This window comes from Theobroma cacao, chromosome 6 (assembly GCF_000208745.1).
Source record: "Theobroma cacao cultivar B97-61/B2 chromosome 6, Criollo_cocoa_genome_V2, whole genome shotgun sequence".
Lineage (NCBI taxonomy): Eukaryota > Viridiplantae > Streptophyta > Magnoliopsida > Malvales > Malvaceae > Theobroma > Theobroma cacao.
The window spans coordinates 19,884,904-19,899,115 of NC_030855.1; the positions used below are offsets into that span (position 1 = coordinate 19,884,904).

The 14,212-nt window shown below is 36.4% G+C and overlaps 2 protein-coding genes across 3 annotated transcripts; both read left to right on the forward strand.

Annotated features, from left to right (window-relative positions):
- On the forward strand, window positions 708-8,189 carry LOC18596210 (transcription initiation factor TFIID subunit 12b). Of its 2 annotated transcripts, none has more exons than XM_007024547.2 (9): window positions 708-1,598; window positions 2,569-2,775; window positions 4,261-4,866; window positions 4,977-5,051; window positions 5,645-5,723; window positions 6,210-6,271; window positions 6,622-6,657; window positions 6,760-6,935; window positions 7,775-8,189. In XM_007024547.2, exons 1-9 carry the CDS (start codon window positions 837-839, stop codon window positions 7,782-7,784), a joined length of 2,013 nt encoding a protein of 670 aa, XP_007024609.2. In that variant the 5' UTR covers window positions 708-836; the 3' UTR covers window positions 7,785-8,189. The 2 variants fall into 2 exon arrangements, 1 of the variants encoding a protein (XP_007024609.2); XR_001928548.1 differs by having other exon boundaries at window positions 837-1,598; window positions 6,760-7,008.
- On the forward strand, window positions 11,924-13,680 carry LOC18596211 (transcription factor TT2). The gene is made up of 3 exons (XM_007024549.2): window positions 11,924-12,187; window positions 12,291-12,420; window positions 12,740-13,680. The coding sequence occupies exons 1-3, from the start codon at window positions 12,055-12,057 to the stop codon at window positions 13,371-13,373; spliced, it is 897 nt and encodes a 298-aa protein (XP_007024611.1). The 5' UTR covers window positions 11,924-12,054; the 3' UTR covers window positions 13,374-13,680.

Genomic DNA, 14,212 nt, shown 5'->3' on the forward strand with positions numbered 1-14,212 from the left:
GCAAACTGTTTGTCTTGAAATATTATCAATAATCCATCAAAAAGTTGGGAGAGGAATGAAGGAAAATTCCCCAAAAGTCAGACAATGCTGGAGGATTGATGCACCCGCTTCCATATTTTTCAGCAATAGTTCATAGCGTTCAAAGTCTAAGTAAAAAACAAAACCGGCAAGCGAGCTGCAACAGCTGAAGCCTTGTTTCAAATGCTGCTGGCATAAAATAAAGTATGAAGCTGAATGAGCTCTGCATTGCTGTTGGAAAAGCTTGTACAAGCCAACGACTGTAGCATCAGATTCAGAATCAGCATTAAAAGAAGTGTTTCTCCATCAACAAAGTTGAGAAAATTCAGAATCGCTTAACCCCTTCTCCGATAAGACAATAGGAAGAAAGAAAAGGAAATACTATGTTTTTTTTTGGTTTAAGCTTGAAAGGAATGAGCAGTGAGATGATGCAAAAATTCCATAAAAACGACCGGCCTAGATACCTAGTCCGTGTATAGACTGTTGGGTGTGTCGACAGACACAAAAACTCGGGTACGTAAGTACTTTGCTGTTGCTCAATCTAACCAAGCCATATGTTTTTGACTTCTGACTTCTTCTGCCAACTAGATTCCACACGTGCCAACCCAACAATTCCCCAGCTCCCCCTCCCTTCTGCTGACGTGCACGGTCCAGATTCCCTCTCTTCAAACCTCCTCTCTCTAATAAAACTCTCCTGCAAATTTCACCTCCAGGAAAATTAAAAAAGAAAAATAAAATTCGGACTCCACCATGGATTAGCAATTCGATCAGAAATTCACCCCAAAAGAAAAAAGAAAGAAAAAAGAAAAGAGCAGGGCATGGCTGAAACTGCATCTTCATCTGCCTCTCCGAATCCCATGATGATGGACCCATCATCATCAACAGCGACACCGCCATCGTCATCGGCGACGACAAATATTAACCCAACACCAACACCACCACCTCCGACAGCATCGGCGACGACTACGTTAACACAAACTCCCTCAACTACTTCCTCAATTCTACCTCAAAGTAACAACCCTTCTCCTCAAATCCCTCCTCCTTCACCTTCCATTGACCCTTCACTGCAAAACCCGCAGCAAAATTTACAACAGCAACAGCACCAGCACCAGCACCAACAGCAAATCTCGCAAATTTCGTCTCCACCTCTCCCTCCTCTTTCCCAACAACAACAGCAACAACAACAACAACTTTTACAACAGCAGCAAACGCAACAAAATGTTGCAGCTTTATCCAATTTCCAAATCCAACAAACCCTTCAGAGATCCCCATCTTTTTCACGCCTTAACCCACTCCAACAACAACAGCAGCAGCAAAGCCACCAGCAGCAGCAACAACAGCAACAGTCTCAGTACGGCACCGTTTTAAGACAACAAGCAGGGTTATATGGGCAAATGAATTTTGGTGGGTCAGCTTCAATTCAAGCTAACCAGCAACAGAACCAGCAGATTCAACAGATAAGCAATCCCAATTTACCAAGGTCAGCTTTGATTGGGCAAAGTGGTCATTTGCCTATGCTCAGTGGTGCAGCTGCAGCTGCTGCTGCTCAGTTGAGTTTGCAGCCTCAGCTTTTAGCTTCGGTATGAATCTTTTTCGATTCGCTTTTGGGAAAAAATTGGATTTTCTAGCCTTTAAAGGCATTTCCTTTTGTTGATTTTAGTGTTTAGAAGTATAGTTTTTAATGAATTTGTTTTTGAAATCATCATATCTATAGTTTTTTTGTCCTTTTTTTTCTTTTAGCTTGAGAGTGGGGAGGTTGTTTAAAATTATGTAATTGCAACTTTGATTACTAGTTTGGGAGTGAAATGAACGAGTTGTTACTTGCTTTGATGATTTTTTTTTTTTACAGTATTTTCTCCATTTTGGATGCAAGTTTTTTATATTGATTTTATGTTATAGAAGTAACGAGTTACTAAAAGAATTGATATCTCAGAACAACTCTAGGGGTTTATGCAGTGTGACCTGAATAAATTTTTTGTGATAAATGTGATTTCAAGGTGCAATCTGCATTTTTTCAGTGTTATTTGTCTCCTTTCTTCTTTTTCCTCCCTTTGTGTTGGGGGGCATGGGGAAATTTGAATGGAATTCTGCATTTTAATAAATAATTTAGGTAAGTCAAAATTTTGTACTTGAGATCTTACTGTTAGCTAGAGTTGGAATTCATTAATGATCGATGATGTTTCTATTTATTTCCAAAAGATAGTCTTTACCTAGATTTTTTGTAAGTTTATTCTTTACCTAGTTGATGGTTATTGTTGGTCAGTGTCTCCATAAGTCAAGTATAATTGGTACTTATGGATTACTTTCCTTGCTTTTTTAAAAGTAACAATTGCATTGCTCTGCTCTTTAAGCACTCTGGAGTTATTAAAGGATATATTTTGTCCAATATCCTTTCTTGCTTCAGAGCAATTTTAATGGTATTAATAATCTGATTATTGCAGAACAGATTACTAGTTAGGGCTTGATAGATAATGTTTCTAACTAATTTTATTTTCCTTGCTTATAGAAATGATTATTCTTTTCTAAATTCATTTGAGGATTTTGATGTAGCCGAGGCAGAAGGCTGGCTTGGTGCAAGGGTCTCAGTTTCATCCAGGAAACCCCACTGGGCAATCTTTGCAAGGGATGCAGGCAATGGGGATGATGAATTTGAGCTCACAACTGAGGGCTAATGGAAATCTTTATGCTCAACATCGGATAAATCAGGGACAGATGAGGCAGCAATTATCACAACAAACTCAACTCACATCTCCTCAGGTATTGTTTCTTCTGAGGCTGCTTTGCTGAGCTCTTTCCCTCAATGGATTTCGTGAACTAAACACTTTTTCTTTTCTATCTTCTTTCTATTTTAATTGTTTAATTTGAGAAATCATTGTCTGTGTAGGAGGAATTTGTCTAGTTTATCTATGAGTATAGATGTTAAAGTTTGCATTAATATAGAACTTACCGTTTGTTTTTGTGGACTCTTTAAGCTGTGATGCAATTTCGGGACTTCAATTCCATTGATGTCAAATTTGAACAACTAGAGTTCTTTTACATTGCAATGCTCTTTAGTTTTCGGTGAACATAAGTTTACCATGCTTTGGCTTATGTCTGATCGGACTAGATCAAGAAAAGTTTTAATTATGTATTGTTGTAATTGGTAATGTGCAGCCTTAGGTTGTCTATTCTTTCTGTAGTATGTATAGATTAATACCTAATAAGTGAAATGGAAATTATATATCTCCTTTAATGCACTATGGAAAAAAAATTTTGTGGTTATTCCAAGCTGGGTTTAACTAACTGTTAGTTAAGTGCAATGAGTACTGTTAATAATTATTTAACATCTTGTGCAAACAATACTTTTATTTTTTATCAAGTCATTATGCCTTGTAGGTTATTTGAATGACCTGTGAGACATACTCCACTATTTTTTAATGAAAAGTGAGATCTTCAGTTGTATTTCATGGAACTGGATGGTTGGCACTATTCATGACAGTCATCTGAATTTTTTGTTCTATACATTATAAAAGATCATTTTAATGTGTTTCATGAAAAGGGGATGGACTTCATCATTATTTGGTATCTTGTCTGCTGATGAAGACTTGGAAATTAGTGGCATGGTTTTGTAAACAAATAGCCATTCATATTGTTTGATAAACTTTTTTCATAAGGCACCTTGGCAGAATTAGAATCTTGTTTAAGATGTTTTTGAGAAAAAACGGCCATTCTTATTGTTTGATAAACATTTTTCCATAGTGCACCTCGGCAGAATTAGAATCTTATCAATGATGTTTTTGTGAATAAACAGCCATTTATATCATTTGATAAACCTTTTTCATAGTGCACCTTGGCAGAATTAGATCTTATCTAAGATGTTTAGACAGATTTTGCATTTATCCACCAAGAAATGCGAGTGTGGATGAATGGTTGCACATCTTTTGGCGTGTAGTCATTATATTGTACTAGTTTAGAATGTTTTTATTTTGAATTTGCTATACTGGGAATGGATGCAAAATTTACCCATGGCCTGCTATTTAGGTCTGTAAATAGAGCTAAAGTAAAACCAAATATATTATGTTATCTCATTTCTTGGGTTTTTTTTGTAATGAACCTGTCTTGTTACGCAATTGCCACCTTTGATGAAAATTTTCTGGGGGTAGGCAATATTTAAGAGGTTTTGTTTATGTGGTTTTAATGCACGTCTTCCAATTAAGTTGTGTACATGATCTCAGTCTGCGGTGTGCCCTCTGTAAAACACAGGTTCAAAGCTTACCAAGAACATCTTCCCAGGCATTTATAAACCCTCAGTTATCTGGGCTGGCTCAGAGTGGACAACCGGGTATGATGCAGAACTCTCTCTTGCAGCAACAGTGGTTGAAGCAAATGCCATCAATATCTGGTCCAGGCTCACCTTCATTCCGCCTTCAGCGGCAGTCACAGGTCCTCTTGCCGCAGCAACTGGCTTCGTCTTCTCCTCAGTTGCACCAAAATTCTATGGCCTTGAACTCTCAACAATTGTCTCAGTTGGTACAACAGCAGTCACAGATGGGACATTCTCAAATGCAGCAACCACAGCAACATCAGCAGCAGCAACAACAACAACAACAACAGCAACAGCAGCAGCATCAGCTACAACAACAACCTCTGCAACAATTACAACCACAACAGCCACCGTTGCATCAGCCTCAACAGCAGCAGTCTCCAAGGATGCCCGGACCTGCAGGCCAGAAATCTCTGAGTTTGACAGGATCACAGCCTGATGCAACTGCATCTGGTACAACCACACCTGGGGGAAGTTCGAGCCAAGGAACTGAGGCAACCAATCAACTTCTTGGAAAGAGAAAGATACAGGATCTGGTTTCACAGGTTTTTCCTGCTTTTAACTGTGTGTCTTTCATTCTTCCTCTGTTAGTTTCCAATGATTTTCTTCTTTATTTTGTGATAAATTGTGACATTCATCTTTTGGCTGTGCGCAGGTTGATTCGCAAGGCAAGCTGGAACCAGAAGTTGAAGATCTACTTCTGGAGATTGCTGATGACTTCATAGACTCTGTAAGGCTTTACCTTGCTGATATTGCCTTTCTGTGTTTGGGGTGGTGGGTATGTGCATGTGCCACTCATATTTTTTAGCTTCAGGTGGCAATAGACCACAAATCATAATATAAATAATGTCAGAGTCTGAGCTGTTGTAATATAAATACTGTTAGCATTACGGAACTGTTTTATGTTAAATTTAGCTAGAATATATATTTTTTAAAACTACATGAAATTCTTCCTCTTGTGCTTAGCAAGAGAAATTGAATGTTTTGGGCTCAGAGTGGATGGTTTGGAAGACGTGTTTATTTAAGTCATTTGATTTTTGTAGTAACTACATTTTAGAGTGGGAAAAGAGCGTTTTAATTGGTATAACCCGTTACTTTGTTAAAGAATTTTAGCTTTTCTGTCAGGTAGTGCTATCTTGCCATTACTTGTAGCCTATATGATTAAATTGCCCCTGTGTACTGTTGTATTGTCTTTTTTTATTTCTTTCTTTCAATCTTTCTTCTTATTCTTCACTGTTTCCTACCTCGTTCTGGGTACCTTTGATCAGCAGTTAAGTAATAGTCTTCTTGGTTTAAAACTCACATCAGTTCACTCATTTTCAGGTGACTACATTTGCATGCAGTTTGGCAAAGCATCGGAAATCATCAACATTAGAGTCCAAAGATCTCTTGCTACACTTAGGTTTGTGCTGCATTATTTTACATTTCTTTGGAAGTGTTCTTTATTGATGTGAGGATACAATGGATATTCCATTAGTGCTTATATTTGTTATCTTGTGGGGAGGAATAGTCTAGTTTTTTATTATTTGAAGTTGGCATACTCAATGACAATGTATAATTTGTTTGAAAGTTGCTTTGCACTTTCTTACAAGAAACAAAAAAGAAGTCTAAGATTACAATAGCAACTAAATATATCCCGTTGCTGGCTGTCAGTACAATTTCTGAACTTACTATAATTTATGTATAATTTATTTTCTGTCAAGAGTGGTTTCCTATGCATTTCTTATCTTGTGTGTATTATGTATTGCTATATTGACAATAGTGCAGTGTTCCAAAAAGTTTTAGATATTGTGTCTGCATAAGCTAGCCCACTATAGTTTCTTCTTACTTTAATTTTAAGAGAAGCTAATGGAGCTGTAACAAATGTTTTACATGGGATTTTGTACAGAGAAAAACTGGCATTTGACTATTCCAGGATTTTCAAGTGAAGAGCGGAACCAAACAAGACCTGTAAGGATTTCTGTTTGTCATTTTTGAGTCAGTGTACAAAATGTCTTAGAATCTTGACTTTATGCATGTGAATTCAAATTTCCTTTTCAGGGTCGTTTGTGCTTATTTAGTAACTCTTTAGTTTAACACATACCTATGATTGTCAAAATCTATTCTGTCAATATTAATCTTTTTCATTTTATATTTTCCTGTGCCTGTTAAATTGAACTATTTTGAGCTATCTTCTCTGTAGCATTTGTACTGTTGTTATTAGCATAAGCATCTTTCATTTTATGTGGAAATCTTTGATTATGTGCAACATAATAAACAATACAATTGATGAATCTGAATCCTGATTCTAAAACATGCAGTTATCAAGTGACCTCCACAAGCAGCGTCTTGATATGGTGAGTTAAATTTTCAGTACAAAAGTATAATCTGTGTCCAACTCTCCTAAGGTATCTCCTAAAGCATTAAAACTTTTCCTTTTATGCAAATTACTTGATTAGATCCGGGCACTGATGGAATCATCACAGCCTGAAACAACTGCAAATAATCCTAAAGAAATGATACGACAAGGGCTTGGCAACCCAGTTGGTGCAAACCATTTAATGAGACCTTCACCAAGTTCTGAGCAGTTGGTATCACAAGCAGCTGGTTCACAAATGCTCCAGCAAATAACTCGGTATTGATGTGCAGAAGTTGTCATTCATAATTTGGACCCAAAGTCAATGTGTATGGCTTTCTGGACAGTGTAGGTGAGCAAGATGATTCACTTTCACTAATGATTTAGTGTCTCTCCTCTCTCATTTGTCACTGTCCAGATAGGTATTACTTTCTTGTTTACTCATCTATGCTGTATCTTGAGCTTATAAAAATCCATGCCAGAATATATCACATGCCTATTATCTTTGTATCGATGAGATTCATTCTCCGCATGGTAGGGTTATGATCTGAAGAATCAAATCCAACATGCCTTTTTCTATCATTTTGCAAGGATGTAATATGAATCATTTCATTGCTGTAATCATGACAAGATGCTTGCATAATTACTAAAGTCACACTAGTGTCATCCTTTAGTCTAATTAGCTGGATAAAGATTGCATATTAACAGTCCTCTTATCATTTAAATTCATATTTTATCCCAAAATGTTCTTCCCTGAAACTTAAGAACTTTAAAAGTCGTTGATTTGTCCCTTCCACTCATTTTTAGTTTATTCGGCTGCAAAGCTTCATTGTCACTACTTGACTGCAGCTTTTATATTGGAGCCTTTATTTAGTTTCACATTTAAAAAAAAAAAAAATTTTAGCTGGGCAATTACATCAAAAAAGTTACTTCAATTTTAAAATAGGTGATATCTTTCTTAATCTTGTCTGGCTGCTGGACTTCCCCAGAACCCAGTTCAATGCTATCTAGATCATACTATGTTCCTTGAGGTCTTGTTAGTGGCATTTACTCAATGTAAGTTTTCATTCCCCTTTTCATACTAAATCAACTGACATTGTCAACTGCCTCCTATGCAGGTTATGGTAACTGAAGCTTAAGTTGTAGTAGATTGACAAAAGCAAAAGCTGTAATTATTTGGTAAGTATCAGAGGCATGGATCAACTTGTGGAAAAGATCACACCATTTGACCATCTAATTTATCATTTTCTATTCATGATTTATGAGGTGAGCAAGACTATATCGATGGGAGCCATAAGGAGAGTTTGTTCCCCAGTCTAAGCTTTTCTGCCTTGGGTGGCATCATAGAGCTTGGATGGGTGCGCGTTGTATTCTTCTTTATTATTTATTTGAAAATTATATTTTTCCCTGATTTTACTTGTTGCCCCATTTGATTTCTAGATACTATAAACTACTAGGCTGTCTAAGCACGTTGTTTCAGTGATTGATTTGTTAGGTTAAATTCTTTTCATTGAATGGTCCATTCTTGCAACATGTCTTCATCTACGGGCGTGGAGCTCTGTTCATTACATCTTTAGATGTTAAAATGCTAGTTAATATACCAAACACTTTTTCTTTTTATAAAGCCTGGAAAGTAACAAGTATAAGAAAGAAGCAGTTTTTTTATTTATTTGTAATTGTCACAACCTGCCACGATGTTTCCCTGTGATTTGGGAAGGATTAGAGTTGCAGTTCCATGTGACTCAATGTGCGGGCAATTTTCTGTTTTGATTCCTGTAATGAGGTTCCAACTTCCACGGAAACAAGACAAAGCTTGCCATGCATAATATTCCAGGCAAGGAGTGGATTTTCATAGCTGAATTTGTTTCACTTTCCATGTTTCTTTTTAACAATGTTCTCCAATCATAACTTTTCAAAAACAACAATGAGCTTAAAAAGTAAATAAATTGATTATTATATTCATCCATTCAATCAAATTCTCCAGAAACACACCCTGCCTTATTCCCTGGCCCGAGTTACAACAAAAATGGTGGCCTAGGCCTCTAAGCTCTTTTCGTCTCTGCATACTAGACAAAAATGCATATTAAACATGCCCGAGTTACAACAAAAATGGATTTTATAATATTAAACAGGACTGGAATGCATAGGCACTAGACAAAGCAAGAATAAAATTGGAGAGTTAATGAGAGGAAAGAACTCAATTCTAAATTCCTTAATTAAAAACAAAAAATCATCATTAATCTAACTGCCTTACGAAATCTTATGAACCTTAAAATCAAATCTTAATTCATTTCCGTGTCAAACTAAACATCATTCCATTCATGTCGGCTTCAGACCAAGCTTTTGCTACTGTCATGCTTTGTCTTTGTAAGGTGCCTAACCCTTATCAGAAATGCAAGTACTATGATAAATCAGTATGTATGGCAGTGACTTGGTAAATAAGGCCCTGTCTTACTAGCAAAGAAGAGGTTTTACAACTTTTAACATATTTATAAATTAAAGATTTATTTAGTTACCATTATAATTTTTACTCATACATGTAAGTTTATATTTAATCTCTCAAATAAGGTAATTATAGGCTAAAAACCCCATGATGGTGGTCACTGCCGGAGGGTGTCATACACATTGCTTATTTGCAAGCCCTGAAGATGTTTTCAAGCATCAACTCTCTGTATATATGAACATAGGAGTGCAAAAGGGAGAGAATAAAATAATAATAATATTGATTTGCATTCTGCATGTGTTGTGAATATAAATGATGAATAGGATCCATTGAAACTTGTCCAAGGAGAACAAATCGGTTTCTACCTTATAAAACTTTTGATCAGGGTTTTACCAAATCCCTGACAAATCCCTCATGTCGACCTACAAGAATGTGAATGTGCTTGAATTTAATGAAAGTCTTCTCTCTGCAAATGTACAGCTGTGAAAGGAAATCAATTTCCATGCATCACTCAATTCCATGAGAAACCAGACCAAGGAAAAAGGAACATGACTGCTCTGACAATAAAGGGTCCAACAAAGCCTTTAAACTTTGTGGTTTAAATCAACCAATCGTTCGGAAGCCAGTGTACAATTTTGAGATATGAAAGGGGAAATAACTAATGCAAGATTCCACGGGCAGAGAGAGAGAGAGATTAGGTATAATCTGGAAGGCTACTATTTAGTTCTCATGTGTGTATATTAAAATAATAGTTAGGTTTCCATGCACCAAGATTGGGACCATTGCCTTTTTCTTTTTCTTTTATTTCCCAATATTTGATCAAGTTGATGTTCATTAATTAAAGGACCCACCTTATTTTTAATTGAAGAGATTCTCTACTTTATTATCTTTGTCCTATGGCCCAATTTTGTATCATTAACTTTTTAGGGAAATTTGCTATTTAAATATGAGAATCGACAGCTTACGCAAGGAATTAAAGGAAGGGAAAAGCGATCTCCTATCGTGAAGGTGCGAGTTAGTGGTATTAATTTTAGCAATAAAAATCTTTTTATGGGTTACTTTACTAATTTAGAATTCAATTATAATTGTTAACTTTGTAGAGATTCGAGATTTCAGAAATGGGAAGGGGTCATCCTCTTATATATATATATATATATATATATATATATATTTTGTAATTTGTTAGTTAGAATCAGAAAATTTAAGGAAAAATATGGGTCTGCTTTCCAATCCTTTGCTCCATATGTTGTTTCAAGATGAAAGTAAAAATTGAAGGTGAAAACCCCGCCTTAGGTTTCTAATTGGATGCGTTGTCACCTGATTTTTGTTCAAGGACAGAAAAGACAATGGATTGACTTCATGATTCGAGAGTAAGCAAACAGAGGCCAGACCTCCAGAGTATAGTACAAAGGGAAGCTTGGCATCAATTCATTCCGCCTTACAGTTCACTGCAATCATTTTACAGAGGAGTAAAATTGGAGTGAATATGCCAGTCTACCACCCATGAATCATGATAATATTGCCTTGTCGTTTATGGTTGAATGGTAGGGTTGCAGCCTCCTATAAAAATAAAAGTGAGTAGGTTGGCCATTCATCCTATTATTTACTGCATAAAATGAACATCTGGAGCCCCATTTTTTGTCTCATTGCAAGCACACAAAATGCAGAGTTTTGAGGATTGATTCTCTTGTCATTGTTCAAGCGTGGTATAATTATTGTTTCACCATAGTTTATTATTAGTAGAAATCATTCGCATGGATTCCTACATCTTGTCTTTTTTATAGCCTGAGAGGGTTCCCCTACTATTATCTCAGCTATTGTTGGATGCATCTCATATTCACCTTATAGGAAAAATATGAAATTTTGGGTATAGGGCCAATTTAGGAGCCACGACATGAGAGCAACAAGTAATTAGTGAAAAAAAGTTGGCACGACGATAATGATGTGAATAGCTGAATAATCCTTAGTTTAAATATTTAAAAAACACAAAGTGACAAAATGATTTGAACTTAATTTGATTGATTTATTTATTTTCATTTGATGAAACTGGACCAAGTGCTAATGGCTGTAATTAAGTTTAAAAGCAAAAGAAATTCTGTCAAAAAATAAATAAATAACAGCAGCACACCCTTCTGAAATCAAATGAAATCTTTCTCAATTTTTGTGAAATGTTCAAACAATGTGATGGGGACATCTTGGCAGATCATATGGTAACGTTCTATTACTCAGGTTGTTTGTTGTTAGCATCAGCTGAGCATTTGACCATAGTAAATGGTTGATGGATCTACTGATGATCAATCAAGGTCCTGTAAATGCATGGCAAGGATGGTACATACTTTGGTTGGTTAGCTTTTGTACTGTGAGAAGCTATAAATTTTCAACCAACTTTCAAGCTCATGAAAGAAAGTTAGCTTGAGAGGGAAAAGCAGCCAGGACTTGACGAGAAAGGCAGGTGAATGTAATATAATACAAGGTTAAATGGAAAAAATGTCTATTGAGCTATCATCATCACCAACATCCAATATTCTAATACCTGTGTGTATTCGTTGGTGTAATTTAATAAATTTCTAGTTGGAAGGTTTTTCGTGCCTGTCATTTATATTGCTATATAATACTGTTGAGAGCAAAACAGATAGTCCCTTTTGCACATGCAACCAAAGCCTTTAAATGAACATTTTTATAGCTTTTATTTATAAATTTGAAAGGTGAAACATGTTTATGAATGAAATGAGGAATTACAGATCCACCACCTACTGACCGGGGAGACTATATAAATATAGGAGCAACGTATCAAGTTTTAGCACACCAGATACAGCGTCTTATTTCTCTCCCTGTCCTGGCCCAACTCCTAGGGAACTAATAACAAAATAATCACTGGCCTACACACTGAGAAAGAACTAGAGAAAGCTAGAGGAAATAGATAGAGCTGTGTGTTTCTTGAAGAGTTGCTTGGAGATGGGGAGGAGTCCTTGCTGCTCAAAAGAAGGATTGAATAGAGGAGCGTGGACAGCAATGGAAGACAGAATACTGAAAGACTACATTAAAATCCATGGTGAAGGACAATGGAGAAACCTTCCAAAAAGAGCTGGTGAGAGAGAGAATTTGGATTAGGTTTGAACTTGGAACTAATCTGAAACTTCAAACAAGAAATTGTTAAAGCTAAAGTTGTGCTACATGTATGGCTCATGCAGGTCTTAAAAGATGCGGGAAGAGTTGCAGGCTCAGGTGGCTTAATTATCTGAGACCTGATATCAAGAGAGGGAACATTACTCGTGATGAAGAGGAACTCATCATCAGGCTTCACAAGCTACTGGGAAACAGGTTGGAATTCTCTTTTTCCCCTTTCCACCCCATTTTTTTTTTTATGCAAAACTGATACGACACAATTATTCAGTACTGCATTATTGGCCAACAAAATCAAACTTCTGACAGGTATGAGGAATCATGGAGGTTACTGTCAAACGTCATATTGGTTTAAAAGTAATGCACTTTGCGTAATGATAAATATTTACACAAATGCCTTTAAAACAGATCTAAAAAGCTTATTCCCTGTCTGTTCTTGTTCCTCATTTTTTAGTGCTACGGAAAAGGAGCATCACCTATTAATTGATGCTGATGGCAATTTATGTGTTGAGTGCAGATGGTCTTTAATAGCTGGGAGGCTTCCAGGGCGAACAGACAATGAAATCAAGAACTATTGGAACACCAACATCGGCAAAAAATTGCAAGACAAACAAAGCCGCTCCTTAAGTAACCGTAAACCATCAAATCGATCCCAACAGAAGGCTAATCCCACCATTGAAACATCCGCCAGGCTGCCTTCTGAAGCAAAATTGACTTCATGCGTGATCAGGACCAAGGCAACAAGGTGCACAAAAGTGTTCATTAATGTCCCAGAACCGCAGCTTGAAGACACTTATAAGCCATCAGTGCTGCGACCCTTTCCGCTCCCCGAGGAACCTGAATCATCAGAATTTGTTCCCAAGGAGGATAATGATCCATCGAATCTCATGATCGACCTCGAGGTAGATGAGAATTTTTTATCAGAATTTCTCAACTCTGAATTCTCACAGCTACAGCCATCTCATTTCCAAAACAAAGGAGATAGTTACAGTAACAGTGACACATGTGACCCAGGCCAATATTCATCAACAAATTCTGATCAATCCCTCTTCCTCTCTAATGATATGATGCAAGACGCAGATTTTACATCCATGGCTTCTTTAATGGAGTCTGAATTGGACTGGCTGCAAGACCAAGCAGATCCAAATTAGTCAAACCTAGCCGTAGCAGCCTCCAGAATCGCCGAAAACTCTATGTGTTGAATACATGCATGTTACTGTTGAAATCTCATGATGTATATATTAGACTTAAGACATATTGTACTAGTGAAGTGGTTTTCTTGATCATGATCTGGCCCTGACCATGCTTGGTTAAACTATATGTACAAGGAATCTTTCTTTTCTGGTCCTTCTCTTAGCTTGGCTCTTATTGGTGGCACTTCAAAGTTCAAATCATAGCAATAATGGGAGTCAATTTTTATATATATGTACGAATCCAATGAAAAGGCTTGCTTGATCATCATCTGTTTCTTTTTCCCTCCCCTCGTTCCAGATTCATTCATTTTTCTTTTCTTTGTCCTTTTTCCAAATCTTTTTGTTGGCGGATAATTAATATGACAAGGTCGATGAGGTGGAAAACTAAGATACTGATAGTATTGTCAGCTCAAACTTGAAAGAATTAAAACAAACTTTGGTTATGACCAAGTTTTATAAGAAAATTGGCCATTGCATACAGTGGTCGACTGGGGGTTCAAATCATAATTCTGTTTCATGCACTTTAAATGCATTGTATTATAATATCTCATCTCACATCAAATGTGAATGTAATTATTAAAATTTATATAACAATTTAAATCAATCATTACTAATAATTTGACCTTAGACTTTTAAAGATCAAGTGATTTAAATTTAAAAAATTAACTAATGCTTGAACTTGGGTCATCTAAAGGTGGAGTGAGGCTTCAATTATGACGGTCAAATTACTAGTTCTGATTTGGTACCTCACCTCATTCTGTCCTTTGAAGAAATTCAATTCTGGAACGGGCCAGCCA